Source organism: Carettochelys insculpta, chromosome 2 (genome assembly GCF_033958435.1).
Source record: "Carettochelys insculpta isolate YL-2023 chromosome 2, ASM3395843v1, whole genome shotgun sequence".
NCBI classification, from domain to species: domain Eukaryota; kingdom Metazoa; phylum Chordata; order Testudines; family Carettochelyidae; genus Carettochelys; species Carettochelys insculpta.
In genome coordinates, this window is record NC_134138.1 from 270,051,146 (window position 1) to 270,068,684 (window position 17,539).

At 47.2% G+C, this 17,539-nt stretch overlaps 1 protein-coding gene across 2 annotated transcripts in view; it reads left to right on the forward strand.

The window, feature by feature from the left end:
- PLCD1 (phospholipase C delta 1) overlaps positions 1-17,539 on the forward strand; it is a 90,414-nt gene that overhangs the window by 61,782 nt on the left and 11,093 nt on the right. For both annotated transcript variants that reach the window (XM_074985165.1, XM_074985164.1), the window contains exons 6-10: positions 1,798-1,999; positions 3,419-3,563; positions 5,078-5,227; positions 12,005-12,172; positions 15,001-15,157. In XM_074985165.1, coding sequence (XP_074841266.1) covers positions 1,798-1,999; positions 3,419-3,563; positions 5,078-5,227; positions 12,005-12,172; positions 15,001-15,157 — 822 coding nt within the window. The remainder of the gene's footprint in view (positions 1-1,797; positions 2,000-3,418; positions 3,564-5,077; positions 5,228-12,004; positions 12,173-15,000; positions 15,158-17,539) is intronic.

The window sequence follows — 17,539 nt, forward strand, 5'->3', positions numbered from 1 at the left end:
CAGAGCAAGATGGGGCAGCTCTGTATTCCCAGAAGGGGTGGAGCCTCAGGTGGAAGGGGTGGAGCCTTGGATGGAAGGGGTGGGGCCAGTCAGCTGGCCCCCAGCTCAACCCACACAGCACTGCCCTCTCACTCCATCAGCACAGTTCCAGAATTTGCTAACTGGGACTCTGCAGCAGATTGTGTAGGGGACTAGTGGTGATTTAAAGGGCCTGGGGCTTCAGCCGCTGCCACCATAGCAGCAGCCAGGAGCCTTGGGTCCCTTGGAATCACTGGGCCTTGGGGTAGTTGCCCCTTTCACCCCACCTTGTCAGTGGGCCTGACCACCTGCATTTCATAGCCCAAAGAGAATAAGCAGAACATTTCACAACTTGGGTGCCAAAATGTAGTTAGACACCGAAATCCATATTTAGGCAACCAGTTGAGAGAAACATATTTTAATAGAGCAAATACAGAATTATTTTATTTCTGCGCAGAGCTAAAACAACCATGCAACATCTTAGACTGAATGGTCAAGAAAGCAAAACAGCCACGATTCTGAGCTGTGTCTGAGGTGTGTTAGTGGAGTTCAAGACAAAAGTAGCTGTGCAGTTCCCTGGTTTTGGAACTGGCTTGGGGACCTGTTGAGTTCCCCGCTGTAGATATATTAGTGCACTCTCTAGCCAAGCCAGTGCAGCTATGCTCAGTTGGGTTTTGCAAATTCTCTTTTACTCAACTGATACATTTAGTGTTGCCTAATGATAGCGAATGAGAGGCCTGTGAAGAGTACATAAAGCTGGAGATTCATTTCTTATTCTAAACACATTGTCAGGCAGCTGCTTCTAAACACAAACATCTTTTGTATCCCTAAGGCCAAATTCACCATAAGAAGTTGATCCAAGTCAGTGGGAGCCGTGCGCAGCTGTCTGTAGGGACACTTATTAACCCTTTTGGATTTAGATCTTTGTGACTCAATAATCTCTGAACACCTGTTGGCCAGAAGGCAAAGATGGCTTGCAGGAATCCCCTGAGTCTGGTATGTTCAGTCTAGTTCACCAAAGAATGTAACGTGAGGTCTCAGGTAAAAGCCAACGTCACACTGGTCATCAGTATCACCATGAAACGCACGTGCACAGGTTGTACAAAGAGTTATGTGTACATGTTAATGGAAAATTACATTCTGTGTCTAGAGACTTGTCCCCAGCAAAGGCAAGAAACAGGTTTTCTGTCAGACAAGAGAGGTATGTCTATCTGTCTGTTTGCTGTAAGGTTCGCACTTGGTCTCCTCTCTGAAGGTTAGCACCAAAAGCTTCTTCTTGTCTATTTGGGAGACAGAGAAGCTCTCCTGTCATCTTTCACCTTGGATGTAAGCAGAGAATGAAAGGAGGATCTCACCCAGGCTTGTTTGAAACCATTGGATACAACTTTGAAAGAGATCTCAGTGCTGTTGTGTTAAGCAAGGTGGTGATCCTGAGGTGACTGTTGCAAGCTGCTGCATACTGCTCCTTTGGGGACCACAAACCTGGTCATTCTGTGAGGGGCCAGACACACAGGGAATGCTCTGAATACTCAGGAGCTGATGTGTGCCTTTAGCTAATTTGTTCAGAGAGAACGGAGGCCTGGAAGGCAGTGCTTGAGTAGCCATAACACGGTGATATCAGAGAGCTGATTCATAGCGAGTTACAGACAAGACTTCCTCACATTAGAGCAGGTGGTGGTGAGCAGCCTCACACCCATAGTATCTTTTGGATGGTGCATATTCTTCCAGTACCAAGACGTCCTATTTTGTCTGATGGTTTATATTTCTTTTATCTGACAGCCAGGAAACAACAGCTCATGACCAAAGATGGCTTCCTGATGTATCTGCTGTCTGCAGAGGGAAACATATTCAGCTTCACTCACAGTAAAGTTTACCAGGACATGACCCAGCCCCTCAGTCACTACCTCGTGTCATCCTCGCACAATACCTATCTCATGGAGGACCAGCTGAGAGGGCCCAGTAGCACAGAAGCCTATATCAGGTAAAGGGGAGATCGTTCAACACGGATTGTACAAGGACACAGAACACACATAGGCAGGTTTGTCCCTAAACCGAGTGGTCAGTTCCACCCTGGCCTGAACTGACCCTGGCCTTATAGCTGATTGTTGCGTCTGCCAGCTAATGACCAGATGCTGGAGTGGCCTCCATCAACTAGTACAATCTCCCCAGGAACAGGTCCAAACAGCCTAGCTGACATGAAGCTTCCCTGTAGCTGAACCAGCAAGCAGTATTACCAACCCTCAGCATGACTCAAGCCCCCCAAAATAAGGAGCTTTTTAAAGTAACTAATCATACCATTCTTTGCTTTTGTCTTCTATTGTTTAGGATTTTCTGCGTTATGTTTTTAAGCTTTTCTCTGCAACCGTGAGGGTTAGGGTAGGGCTAGGGTTACTTTTTTCTTTGGTGAAAGCTGAATTCTCAGGCAGTAGTCTGATTTCAGGAGGAAACCCCTCAAATCACATGAATCATGATCAGATTGTGAGAGTTAGTTACATTAAATAGGTGTTCTTCTACCATAGCTCTTTTTCTGCATGATGTGATTGTCGGGGAGCAGCAACCATCTAGCCAAAAGCAATGGGGAGGGGATAGAGAATTTAGGTCAGTGAGTTAATTTCATTAATTATTTGAATTCATTTTGCAATATCAGGAAATTAGTTAATCCTGTTTCCGTTGTGGTTAATTCTGTGGTTCCCACAAGTCTTGTAGCAGTGCTTGTAGGAGACTGGTCACTTTAAGCGTATGGGGAATTACTACAAACATTTGGAGAAGCGTGGCAAAATCATTGTCAGAAGTCTACAGGGATGGGTATGTGAACAAGGACTTAAACTGGAAGGCAGGAAATGACTGAACCAGACAATGCAGGGCAGGAACTCTTTGAAAGCAGATTCTGGATGAAATTTTCTAAAAGAGATTTAATCTCATGGCTGTCACTAAGTGACAGTGGAGTTCACTTAGGTATATTACTGAGCACAGCTCTGAAAACTCACCCCTAACGCCTTATAAAAGATACATGAAGAAGGCACCTCGTCTAGGCTTCTTCTTTGGTCCATTTTCTTTATGCCCAGTCAGCCTTTTCTTATCTGCTCTTCACCATCTCTGGCTTCCCCTAATCTTCCTTCTCTTTTGACCCTTTATGCCTGTCAGATCTCCCTTACCTTCTGCTGCTCTGAGCTGTTCCCATCTCCCGTCTCTTCAGATTCCTTTATGTAGACCTGAGCGCAGTTTCTCTGAGCTCCGCTCCGTTCATTTCCTCCAAGCTGGCTTGATCTCCCCTCTCCTCAGTCCCATTCCATTTTTATCAAAGTTCCCCTTTCTTCCACCAGCCTTTGGCATGCATCAAACATCATCCTGTGGGATTGGTGGGGATTAAAACCAAATGCCTTCCATTCTTTGTTTCCAGAGCCCTGACCAAAGGCTGTCGCTGTGTGGAGCTGGACTGCTGGGATGGTCCTAACTCAGAGCCTGTCATTTATCATGGCTATACACTCACCTCTAAGGTCCTCTTCAGTGACGTCATAAAGGCCATCAAGAACTATGCATTCAAAGTAAGGAGGGGGAAGGGGGCAGTATCCTGAAGCTTCATTTCTTCTTCCGTGCCAACAAACGGACGGTCTTTCTGCTCAGTGAAATTCTCCACTTTGCATTGTGTGTGCAGAATGGAACCTGCCTATTCGCATTTCTCATTGGTCCCTTCCTACACTGTGCCCCGCCTTCTGCAGTGAGACGCATCGAAAGGTTATTGAAATGCTGAGCTCGTTGGAGTAGGGGTTGGCTTTGCATTCCACAAGGCTGCAGCTCTTTGTATGATGGGACCTGGACCGCTACCACAGGGAAGATATTAACCAGTGCAGGTTGAACCTCTCTAAATCTCTCTCTTGTCCTGCAACATCTGTAATCTGGGATGATTTTAGTTCGCTGGATGACCACTTTCCATGGACATGGCCAAGTTTCCCATAAAGTTTATTTCCAGCCACCATTTCTGTCTCTCAGTGTTCTGTGCTGCTGTTTAGCTGTAATTTACCCCTAAATGTCTTCTAAAAGCCTGGTAAGCAGTGAAAGTGTTGATAATGCTACTAGACTGTGCTGACCTTCCATGGTCCAGCAAGTTCTTTGGTCCAGCCCTGGTCAGGTCCTGAGTGTGCCAGATTAGAGAGGTTCAACCTGCAGTTGGATCAGTAATGCATACAGCCAGTGGGAAATGCAGGCACTTAGATTTACCCAGCTTGGTTCAGGTCATGGTTAGCTTGGCTGTGACAGCTGATGGCTCAGCCTTTTTTATCCAGAATCGCAAACCATCCTTAATTTTGGAGAAATCCAGGTGTGTGCAGTTGAGGGACTGGTGAGAGATATTCCCTCTCCCTTTCTTTTGGGACTAAATTACAGGGTTTAGCAGTCTAGGTGCCTTGCATAGCAGCTCTGCGTTGTCCTTCTGTTTGCCAACCCTGTTGTTTGTCCAGACTTACTTGTTCCTCCTTCTTCTCTTAGCTGAATTTTAGAGCCAATATGCAGCTTTTACTAGGAGTTTAAGATGAAGACATCAGAAGCCTAGATTGCGGGGAAATATCCAGGAGAGTACATAGCAAGTAGCTGTGATTCTAAAACCTGTTAGATGCATTTTCAGGAAAGGAAGTGACTTGCTGATACAGGATCTGTCTAGCCCTTGCCATGCTCAGATCTAAATATCTCAAAGATGTTAATGGATGTTGCTCTCAGAAGACTCTTTGGTGGTCAAGAAGCATTATCCCCATTTTACAGATGGGGAACTGAGGCACAGAGAATGTTAAATGACTTGTTCAAGGGTCTGTGGACCACTTGAGCCCGACTCCCAGTCCAATGCTCTAGTTTCTGTATTACTCTTCCTGGAAGGCTTCAATAGATGGCTGCCAAATAGTGCTGTAGCAAAAATAATGTGTGTCTTCTGTAGTGCTGTGTTAACACCCTCGTTTCCAGTGCAATGTACCTTTCGACAACTTCTAGCAGCATGTAGGTTTTGTAACACACGCAGAGGGAAGGGATTGTCAGGTGTTAAACCACAGTGTATCTTGCTGTCATACCACAGACCTCTCCGTATCCAGTAATCATTTCCTTGGAGAACCACTGTAGCCTGGAACAGCAGAAGATGATTGCTCAGCACTTGAAGAAGATCCTAGGAGACATGCTGCTGGTGATGCCAGTTGATGGAAATATATCAGACTTCCCCTCGCCAGAGGTGAATATAGCCACTTTAGCGCTTTGTGAGTTGCCACACTGCTGACGTTCTTACCAGACTCACGTAATACCACTCACTGGGTTAAAGAGAGACATGGAGGAGTCTCACTCAGTGACAAGCTCAGTGGAACGCAGGGAATTTCTGGTCTGCTTATGGAGGTCAGACAGCGTCTTTAGGCCTGTTATAGGGGCAGCGTGCGTGCGCGTGTGTGTGTGTGTGTGTTTGTGTTTGTGAGAGAGAGAGGGGCACAAGGGGGTGCCTGTGGTCCAAACACCATGGGTGAGAGGGGCAAAGGGCCAGCCAGCAGAGCCAAAGACTCTGGGTGGCCCAGGGGCTAGCAGAGGGGCCGGGTGCTTGGGCTGACAGCCTTTGAGAGACTTGGGCAAGATGTTTTGGGGTGGGCAACTCCGTGCTCCCAAGGGATCAGGGCCTCAGAAGAAGAGGTCAGGCTGGGGTCAGCCAGCCCTCTGCACTGCCAGGAGCGCTCACCAGCCCTCAGAGCCATGGCACGGTGCTCCAGGAGCGATTGAAAGGGCCTGGGCTCTGGCGGTGGCAGCAGCGGTGGCCAGGAGCCCTAGGCCCCCTTGAATCAAGTGCCCTTTGCTCCCCCGTTTGGTGGGCCAGCTTGGCACCCAAAGCAGGGATCCAGCCTGCCCCCGCTCAGCTCACTCTGCTCTCCTGCAGCCCCTGCTTGGGGGTGGGGGGAGACTGCCCGCACACTCACTGGCAGGAAGCAGAGCAATGTGCTGGGAGAGCAGAGCGAGGTGGGGCCATGTCGCTTGGCTTCCCCCTCTGCTACTGGTGCGTGTGGGGAGGAGGGAACCCTTTGGTCGGCACCAGCCCCTCTAATCTCCCCAGGCTACATTGGTTGTGGGAAGAGGTGGGGTGGGGCAGAACAGGGCTGAAAGGCGAGGGCTGGGTGTTAGGGGGTATCCCAACCCTTCCCTGGGCTGGGGAGTGTCACATGGCCAGTGGCCCCCCCTCATGTTCCTCCTCACCAGTCACTGCTGCCCGTTAGCAATTACTTCTCACTGGGCTCACCAAGTCAGCTGCGTTCTCCCACCCTGTTTTGTGTGTACTCACCTCACACAGAAGGTGGTTACCACAATCTTCTGGGGTCTAACAGCCTCTGGGAGCTGGAATTTCCCTAGCTAGGCTTGTTTCCCGCTGCCCTTCAGTCCCTGGGAATGCTCTGTGAGGTTTCTGGCACCTTCCTGGGGCGTGGACGGTCACTGAGACAGCTGCATTGATACCACTTCCTGCTCCCAGACTCAAGGGAAAATCAGTGCAAGTTACTGGAGTGCGAATGGTGATGTCATGTTGCTCATCTTCCCACAGAGGGAGATTTGGAGGGCAGGTGGTGGGTCGGGCAGGAATTAGGAGCATGTTTCTCCAAGGGGCTGTGTTGTCACAAGATTGCAAGGACGGAGAGCACTCGGTAGCACTGCATAGGCAAGGGAGGGAGCCCTGCATGGAGGCCCCTTGCCTGTGACACATGCATGGAGATCCTTGCTTGTCAGCGCAGCCCATGAATTTGGGGAGCTGATCCCCCAGGCCTGATGGGGTACAAGGGACTCAGCTGGCCGAGGCGGGTAACTCAGTGAGGTAACACTCGTGAGCCCTTGGCTGGCTGCTACCCATGCTGCTACAGATCTGAACTCATTAGAGCAATTGCAGTCAATTGGCCAGATGCTCAGCTGGGAGTGAATTGCCTAACTCCCTGGACGCTGGCGAAGCCAACCTGGACCCACTGAGAATCTGGCCCACTCTGAGATACTGCGTCCTGGTTCCAAAACAGTGGCATACGGAGGAGAAGATACACTGACAAAAATGACCTTGGATTAATTAGGGCATTTGGAATGGCTTCTTAAACTCTTCTTTTTACGGGAAGTTTTATTGGCCCAGAAGGGGCTGGGAGGATTTTGCGTCTGGGAAAAACTGGATAGTCAGTGAGGGAGGGAGCAGAGGGGGAAAGCATTTGAAATTACCATTGGATTTTGGCCTGTTTCACATTCTGCTGTATTGAAAGGCACTTAGGAGTGTTCCTCTGTTTGTACCGCGCTTAACAAAATGTGGCCATCATCTTGGTTAATCCCTAGGCATTGCTACGATGAACAGGATTTATATCTGTTAATAAAAGCACAGTGGCCCCTCTGGGACCTTTGCAGTAGGGAAAAGAATTGCACTCCACCGCTAAGCACTGATTGTGCCAGGGCTCCAGCAGGAACAGGACACACCCAAGATTGGGGTCTGAGTAAGCTTTTACTGAGTTGGACCAGCAGCCCTCTGAGAGATTGTTTTACTGACTTTTCCATTCCTGGCTCTTTGTTTGCCCTCAGTGCCAAATCCTGAAAACAGCAGATTGCTTTTCAAAGGGCTGTTAACTCTTTGTAGCCCAATGCATTTTACATTGTGCACATTTTTGTTTCCTGATAGGAACTCTGGCTCTTCTGGACAAAGGACCAGCTCCTCAGCTGGTGTAAATCAGTGTTGCTGCAGTAAAGTCAGTGGAGCTGTGCTGATGTACATCAGCTGAAGGTCGGGTCTAGTCATTTTTTTAAGGAATCATAGAATCATAGTACACTTGAACTGGAAGGGACCTCGAGAGTCATCAAGTCCAGTCCCCTGCCCTCGTGGCAGGACCAGGCACCGTCTAGACCGTCCCTGATAGATGTCTATCTAACTTGCTTTTAAATATCTCCAGTGATGGAGATTCCACTACTTCTCTAAGCAATTTATTCCAGAGTTTAACCACCCTGACAGGAAGTTTTTCTTAATGTCCAGCCTAAATCCTCCCTTGCTGCAGTTTAAATCCATTGCTCCCTGTCCAGTCCTCAGAGGCTAAGGAGAACAATTTTTCTCCCTCCTCCTTGTAACATTCTTTTAGGTGCTTGTAAACTGATATCATGTCCCCTGTCAGCCTTCCCTTTGCTAAAGTAAACAAACCCAATTATTTCAGCCAGGAAAAATAGTGGTATAAAAATAATTCCTCACATTTTTTTCCTCTTATACTATTCCCTCCTGGGTTTAACATGCATGCCTAGTAGAATCTGATCTCAAGGCCGAAGTGCTGACTTGTAGAAAATACTTTGATTGATAATTGATTTGTAAAAAAAAACCTTCCTGGATTTTCCACTTCCTAGAAAAGCTGGCAAGAGTGAAGTAGGCAGGGCAATGATTTTTTTATTAGAAAAGGTGTGTCCATTTCTTTTTGCAGTTTGGAATCCACCCCTGGCAAACAGCTGGAAGGCTGTAAACAAAATGCAAAGCAAGAATAGCTTCATAGTGGAGTCTGTGGACTGGGTAGTTTTAGTGCTTCAAGACATGGACGAGTGCTTTAAGACCGCTTAAAATGCAGCAGGGGAGGTTTAGGTTGGATGTTAGGAGAAAGTTCTTGACTGTCAGGGTGGTCAAACAGTGGAATAAATTGCCAAGGGAGGTTGTGGAATCTCCATCGCTGGAGATATTTAAGAACAGGTTAGATAGATGTCTATCAGGGATAGTTTAGACAGTACTTGTTCTGGCCATCCGGGCAGGAGGTTGGACTTGATGGCCTCTAGAGGTCCCTTCCAGTCCTAGTGTTCTATGATTCTGTGGTGTCCAATACATTCGCCACTTGCCACATATGGTGAACAGGACACCAAGGTGTGGCAATTCTGGGTTCTGGACCTGCATGCAGCTCTTGGAACCTTTAAATGCAGCTCCTCAAAACCACACACTTAGAGTGCCCTCTGCCCACTCCGTGCACATGCCCCACCACTTAGAGGGACAAGCGGGTGGCAGCAGCGGTGGCAGCTCTTGCAGCCCTGGTGGGCCGCTGGCATGGCTTGGGGTCCTGTGGCCATATCTCGGGCCCCCGTGTGCCTCCTGCATCAGTGGCTCTGGTGAGTTGCCCGCATTCAGTTTGCACAGAGGGGTGGGGGTTGGGCTGGGGTTGCCTGTCTCTGGCGGGGGTGGGGTGGGCATTGTTAGAGTGGGAGGGCAGTGGCTAAAGAATCTCACTGTTTGAAGGCTTGAGTGGGATGTAAGTGGTGCCATGGCCTCTGGGTGGGGATGTTTTTCTGGCTGGGTCTAGGTGTTTTGAAAGGACAGAGAGGACTAGGAGATGTTGAAGCCCTGTAGGGAGCTGGGAAGGTGGAAAGAGAGAGAAATTCTATGGAGAGTATCTAAAAAGGGGACAGTTTTCAACTGGCTCCTGAGAATGGAAGGGTTGCCAGAGTTAGTCTGGCCGCCTGTCAGCCCCCCCACTCCTGCACACTCATGCCAACAATTGCAATTAGACCAAAGTGTTCACCCCAAAGATGACACAGCTGTGGGGCTGGGGGTATTAATCCTCGAGGCCTTCTCAGTGGCTAGAAATTGAGGGACCTATCCCCAGCTGAGGACTGGCAAAGTCTGTTCCTGCCATATGTTGCCTGGTAATTGGTACTCCGCTGTTGGCAGCTTCTACTCAGTCTTTGAGGACCAGGGGAGTTGTTCTGATGTAAACAGCTGATTTGTGGTGTCTTAATGAAAATGAAAGCTCAGCTACTTTGTCAGGTTACAATGGCAAATTTCAGTTCCACGCCAGACTTTGCCGAGAGGCCAGTAAATTCTATTGCAGTTTGACTGCGATGTGTCAAGCTGGTTTCTAAAGGGCAATGTGCTGTCACCTGCCAAGAGAGCATAATGCTCTTTGAAAACAGCTTGATTCCTTTAAAAAGATCCCTGGCTTACTGCCGACCTGTCATTTAAGAACAGCATGGCTCTTGCCCCTGCCATCACAGCACACAGAAATATAGAGGAAGGATTGTTCCGTGGTTAGGGCAAATAGCTGAGGACTTGGGATACCCAGGTTTAATTTTGTACTCTGCCACAATCTAACTGTGTGACCTTGGGCAAGGCACTAAGTCCTGTACTTTCCCAGCTGTAAAGTGGGGATACAAGCACTGCCTTGCTGCAAGGAGGTGTCGTGAGAATAACTACATTAAAGATTGTGCATGTTCGGCCATGGGGACCACACAGGCAAGAATGTACCAGAATGGGGGAGTGCGTCATACAAATCCAAAGGGGTTAATTCACAGATTCCATCTTTCCTTCGGCAGGGAAGAACAGTGCTGTGTACCGAAGATGGGATCTCCCAACCCTCAGCACTGACTGAAGCACACAGACAGTGGTGCATCTCCAGCTGCATTTGCTGGGAGCCGGGGGGTGGGGGGGAACCAGTGCTAAGCACTTTTGAAAATCCTGACTCACCTGAGTGAAAAAGTAACAAGCTGCAGAGTGTGCTACTGGAGTTCTTGCACTGCAAGGCCAGAAGGGACCATTCTGGTCCTGTAGCTTGCCCTTGGAGGGAATGAAAGCCAGAGATTGTCACACAGTGATCTCTGCGTGAAGCCCATAACTTCTATTTGAGCCATAGCAGAATTTCTAAAAAGATGTCTAGTCTTGGTTTTCAGACACAAAGTGAAGAAGATTCTACCACATTCCTAAGTAAACAGTTCCAGTGGTTCGTTACCCTCACTGTTAACTGTTTGCCCCTTGTTTCTCATCTAACTATAGCTAGCTTCAGCATCCCAGGCTAAAGTATTCTCTATTACAGGTTGAACCTCTCTAATCTGGAACTCTCTCATTCAGCAACATCTGTAATCCAGCATAATTTTAGTTAGATGATGACCAATTATGGGAGTGGCCAAGTTTCCCGTGGGCTCATAAAGTTTGTTTACAGCCACCAGTCCTGGCTCTCAGTGTTCTCTGCTGTTATTTAGCTGTAATTTACCCCTACGTGTCTTGTAAGAGCCCAGTAAGTAGTGGAAATGTTGGTAATGTGCTAAATAATATTGGCCTCCTGTGGTCTGGGAAATTCTCTCCCAGCACTGTTTAGGTCCCAAGGATGCTGGACGAGAGGGGTTCAACCTGTATCAGAAATCTCTCCCACACCTCGGTACTTGTATGGTCAAGTGCCCTGTGACATTTTTGTGGGTTCTGACAAGCCATGTAATACGCAAACTAAACGTGTTGGGCCAGCTCCTCAGCTGATGCAAATTGGCATTGCTGTACTGGAGGCTATTGATCTAATCCAACCAGGGATCTGGTATCTAATTTCTTTGGTTTGCTTATAAAGAGTCTGTCTCTAAGATGTGCTTGAGATTGAGCACCGAATAGCTTCAAAGTGGGCACTGCACATTGTCTGAGATACAGACCAGTACATACTGCTCGTGTGGAATCCTTCAGGGGCATCCATGCTGTCACTTATTGGCAGATAGCACTTTTCAAGCAAGGCTCTCAAGCAACTTACAAAGCAGTGTAAGTTTCCTTTTCTGCCTTTTACAGATGAGGAAACAGGCAGAAGGAGTGACTTGCATATTAAGGTCACACAGTGAATCCATAACAGACTCAGGAGCCGATCCCATCTGTCCTGACTCTCAGTCTTGTTCTGTGGCCACTGGACCATGCTAGTTATTAAAAAGATCTGGGTAACTGTGTGGCCTTTACTAGGTAGTAGTCATGTGTGTCATTTAAGGTGGATCAAACTGCGCTTTTCAAGGAGCCTGCTGAGTATCTGGAGCATTCAGACAGGAGTTTTTTCTTATTGTTGGTTTTTGCAGATGGGATGGGAAGTGGTTGTAGGGTGTGGGCTTGATGGCCTTGTCCATTGACTGGATTCCTCTGGATAATAATCAGTATCCGATGATGCTCAAATGGACTCTGATACTGCTGAGCATCCTTCTCTGATTGGTAGCGATCAGGCCAGAATCTGCTCTGATTTACCTCGTTTTGTCATGACTGTTTTTGCAGCAACTAAAGGGGAAGATCCTTGTGAAGGGGAAGAAGTTGAACAGGCTGGAGGACACCTTGGTGATGAACGAGAACAGTAGCATAGAGGCCGAAGATGTCTCCGATGAGGATGAAGCAGCCGAAATGGAAGATGAGTCTGTGAAGAAGGAGGTAGAGCAGAAGAGGACAGTAAGTTAGACCTCTGATCAGATCATTGAATGGGAAGACTTATGGGGAGAGGGAGAGGGCATGCACTAGATAGACCCTTGCTGTCCAGGCTGCAGAAGTATTACACTGCATCCGTCATAGGGATGTGAAAACTAGACTGCTGTACATGGGGCTTTGGATATACCATAAGTCCAACAAACCCACTTTCTCATTTGGGACCAGGCCCTTAGCTGGCCTGAATTAGTGTTGCTCCAATGAAACCTAGCTAATTTACACCAAGAGGCAGGGTTTGATTTGTTCAGGAGAGCAGGAGGCAGAGCCAAACTTTAAGAATCTTGGCCCTTCCCTAGACTTAAACATAGCTTTTGAAAGCTCTGCTCTTATTGAAGCACCCAGGAGCAAAATCTGGCCCTTTCTCTCAGGCCATTGATCTTTCCCAGCATCTAGGTATGTATGACTGTCCCTCTGCACCCTGGGCCAGATTCACTATGGGTGTAAAACAGAGCAGTTCCACTGAAGTCAATGATGAGGAACACCCTCTGTGGATTTGGTTTCTTATGGTACGTTTGCCCTAGTTTCCAGAGGTTGAAATATCATGCAGGTCAGAGATAAAATCAGGACCTCAGACATTCCAGGTCTTCTCTGACAGCTCAGAATCCTTAGAGGTACAACAGGCAATTGCAGACATTTTAAAATAAACTTACTGCCTAAGCATGACTGATAATTAGCTATATGGATTATCATAGAGCAATTGTCTGTTTTCCACCATTCTCAGGTGATTGGCTGTACATTTCAAAGAGAGATGAATATGCTGATATTACTTTGTTTACAATTCATTTAAAAGTTAATATTTTCTTCAGCTCTCTGAATCAATAGCTATAGTGACAGACAGACTCTGTCTGTTTACATGACTAACATCTAACAAGTTAAAAACACACACATACATTTTAGTGTCCCTTCCAAATCTCTGAGGCTACGGCCACACAGCCAAGTTATTTTGAAATAAATTAACTGTCATCTACACTATGCACACACAGTTGTGAAGTAAATTCGAAATATCATGTGCGTTATTCCAAAATCAGTAAACCTCACTGTAGGAGGAATAGTGCCCATTTCAAAATATAGCTATTTTAAAATAAGCACTGTTCCCTGGCTGTGTCTACATGACAGAGAAGAAGCCTTTCTGGAGGATCTCTTCCAAAAGAACTTTGTTTGAAAGAGTGGATCAACACACAAAAAAGCGGATCAAAAGAGTGATACCTATTTTGAAAGAGAGCGTCCACACAGCTCCCCACTCTTTTGAAAGAATGGTCCAGGGATCGAAAAATCGCATGCCTTGAGGTCTGCTCTTTTGACAGAAGGGCTCTGAGGAACATCTACGAATGTTTTCTTCTGAAAGAAGGCACTCTTCCTGAAACAGGAGTGGAAGAGTGCTTTCAAAAGGAGTGAAAGAACGCTTTTTGTGTGTACACACTCTGTGGGATCTTTCAAAAGAGCCTCCTTCTTTCAAAAAATCTGTTGAAAGAACTTTCAAGTGTAGACGTAGCCTGTCTTAACAGCACCTATTTTGAAATAAGTGCTATATGTGCAGATGATGTGTTTTGAAATAGATGACTGCTTTTTTGAAATACATTTTGCTGTGTGGCAGCCCTATCTTGAAATAAGTATTTTAGAATAGCTCTTCTGGAATAGCTTATTTTGAAACAGGGCTGCTGTGTAGAAATAGCCGAACAGTGCAGGTTTGCATTTCAGAGTTCTAGCCTATCTACCGTGGAATGACTATAATTACTATTCACACACTGTTCTAACCTGTCTGGATAGTAACAGAGAGGTAGCCATATTAGTCTGTATTCTAGCAAAAACAAAACACCAGTCATGTAATACTTTTAAGACTAACAAAATGATTTAGTAGGTGATGAGCTTTCTGAAGAAGTGGGTCTGTCCCATGAAAGTTTATCACCTAATAAATCATTTTGTTAGTCTTAAAGTGCTACATGACTGCTGTTTTGTTCTGTGTGGACAGGTTGACTCTGGGTCATTTAACCTGCAGGGTATGTAACCCTTTCTGGCCATGCATCACACTTGGTATACTATTCATTGCAATTATATAACAGTGGTTTTCAGGTTATCTTCTAATCAGCCAAGGTCACTGTCACGTGACAGAATCAGACCCTGTCTATCCCAGAATGAAGAGCTCCACGTTCTGTGAAGCCTGGATCCTGCCTTCTCTGGTCCCTTATTCCCAGCCAGGCTACACCCTCTGGTTTGCGTGGCAGGCCCCAGGTCAATCAGTTTCTAAGACTCAGTTGAAATGTCTGAGAGCTGAAGCTGAGACCATGGCTGTGTTTGGTCCCAGGCAGCAGAAAGCTGAGCCCAAAGCTTTCCACCTGCATAGTGGGGGCAATCCATCATGCTGTGACACTGAGCATCAATGGGAATTGGCCAGTAAAGCAGCTGCTGCGTGAAACCCAGTTAGAGCTCATGTGCACAGCCCAGATTTTTCCCAGCACTCCTGCACTAGCAGCATGCGAGACAGCAGTGTGAGCTGGGTAACAGCCACCCATTCCACAGCCATCCAGAGTCTTCTCTTAGACCACCTGCAACCAGGAAGTCACCTGGGAACGTGGTTAGGGTTGACAGCAACCCGTCCTAGGAGAGGAAGGGAGGCTGGGGACAGCCCAGCTGCAGGAAAGGATCTGGGTGCTAAGAACTCAGGGACTGATCCATCTGTGAAGGAGACAGGAGTGAGGTCTCGGTGTTCTTCCCTGGTGATCACTGGAGCACATGCACTGGGCAGTTGTCAGGGGCGTTTGGAAGAAAGGCCAACCCTGTTGCTTTCTTGTCTGCAGACCGCCAAATTAAAGCTGGCCAAGGAGTTATCGGACATTGTCATCTACTGCAAGAGCGTCCACTTCCTGGGCTTTGACAGCACCGCCTCTCCCCGCCCCTTCTATGAGATGTCGTCCTTCACTGAGAGCAAAGCTCAGAAGCTGGCACAGGAGTTTGGTACGTGCCTCCTGCCTTCTCAACAAACTTTGCTGGTCCCCTCCTTGCCAGTTGTCTCATCCAGGAACCTACACATTCAGGGATCACTTCCTTTGCCCAGCTTCCCATGTGAAGAATCACTTGGAAAGGGAAGACAGCCAGAAAAAGATAGCTCTCTCCTGCACATGAGAGCCTAAGAACAACATAGCACTGTCTCTTTAAGTATAAATGGCACATTCCCTCCCCATCTCTCTCCTCCCCAGCATTAATTATTTGTGATAATTTCAGTGCTGCCTCTTGCATCTCTTGGTCTTCTAAAATTCATAACTTCTACCTTGAGCTATTTTAGCCATTGCTGCATTTTGCACCCTTTAAACATGGCAGTACAGATCTTAAATAGGTATTGTAATGTGCTGAATTTTGTGTATGGCCGTGTCTACACGTGCCCCAAACTTCGAAATGGCCACGCAAATGGCCATTTCGAAGTTTACTCATGAAGCGGTGAAATGCATATTCAGCGCTTCATTAGCATGCGGGCTGCCGCGGCGCTTCGAAATTGACGCGCCTTGCCACCGCGCGGCGCGTCCAGACGGGGCTCCTTTTCAAAAGGACCCCACCTACTTCGAAGTCCCCTTATTCTCATGAGCTCATGGGAATAAGGGGACTTTGAAGTAGGCGGGGTCCTTTCGAAAAGGAGCCCCATCTGGACGCCGCGCAGCGGCAAGGCGCGTCAATTTCGAAGCGCCGCGGCAGCCCGCATGCTAATGAAGCGCTGAATATGCATTTCACCGCTTCATTAGTAGACTTCGAAATGGCCATTTGCGTGGCCATTTCAAAGTTTGGGGCACGTGTAGACGTAGCCTATACGTGTGTAAAATATATACACCATGGCACTCTGCTGGACAGAATTATTTCAGCTATTTCTCATAGCTAGGTTTCATAGCCCCTATAGTGCATGTGCCCAATGGAGAGTTCCACCTAGCTGAAGCAGAAAGGGCCTGTTTCCCAAGAGCAGAAGACTTTTGGTTCTGTCACTTTGTCATTATGAAATAGAGCATACAACATAGTGGCCATTGGGTACAACAAAGTAACAACCGAGAAACGTCAGTGTGGCCACAGATTTACTATAATACTTTCTTGTACTGAACTGCAGAACTTCCAGCTCCATTAATATCCCTTGAGCACTCGCTGAGAGCAGAAATGGTATCTTTATGGCATAGGCTGTTCAGCCTATTTCTTTTTCCTGTTTGGGTCAGTTTAGTTCTCAGAATCAAGTTCCTCGTGTGCAGAGTTGCTCTTTGAATTTTGCTTTCTGTGAATGTTCCGTATGATCTGCGTAACGTTAACTGTTTTGGTCAACATACTGCCCAGTGAACGCATCTGGTATGGTATTCACAAGGCAGAACCATGTCACTGGAAAATCTGAACATTTGCCCTGCTCTGGTGCCCAGCAATTAGTGACTCAGGATGGGAACTGTATGCAGAGTGACAGCAGTTTTGGATGGGGATTCAATTACATAGCGAAAAAGAGTCCACTTTGGCATGATCACCGCCAGATTAATGATCAAATGTGGATGTGGAGGCAGCTAAAATATTTGGTCTCTTTGGCCATGCCTGTTCTTATTGACACATGTTCCAAAGCCCAGAGCCCTGGCCAGGCAGAAGTCAGGACTGTTGCAAACAAAGAAATGTGTGCTTGCCTAAATTTGCATTTGAGCTGTAAACTGGGAATATGTCTTCACTACAAGGATGATCAACCAGTCAAGGTCAGTCTTCTGGGGTTTGATTTTGCGTGCCTTCTAAGGATGTGCAAAATCAAACTATCTGGGGTCGGCAGGCGACCCCTGTACTCCTCAGTATAGCAAGGAGTAAGGGAAGTCGATGGGAGAGTTTCTTCTGACGACTTTCCTCTGTGAGGACAGCCAAGTAAATCGATTGGACATAAGTTGATTCTAGCTAAGCAATTGCTGTAGCTAGAACTGTGTATCTATAACCGACTTAGCTGCCTAGTGTAGACCTGGTCTCAGTCATCAAATAGGGAGGACAGCAAAGGATGTTCAAACGTGGGGAAAACCCAGCGTGGTCCCTTCCACGAAGGCTCTTTGCTCGTGGGTCTGAGCTGGCAGTATTTTCCAAGAGCGGGACTGTATTTACCAAAAGAAAGCAGAAACACTCCAAGGCATTCCTCTCTGTCTCCCGCACACTCCCACCTCGCCTCCCTGTCTCAAAGGAAGCAGCTGTGGCACACTGGGTGAGGAGCATTGACCTAAAGACTTTGGTCAGTAATGCTTCTGGAAGCATGTGATTGGAGAGCTTTGCTTTGAATCCAATCGAGCTTGTTAAGTTAGGCACCAGTGAGCATTTTACCTCTATTTTTCTTGCAGCTATTTCTAACATTTATAA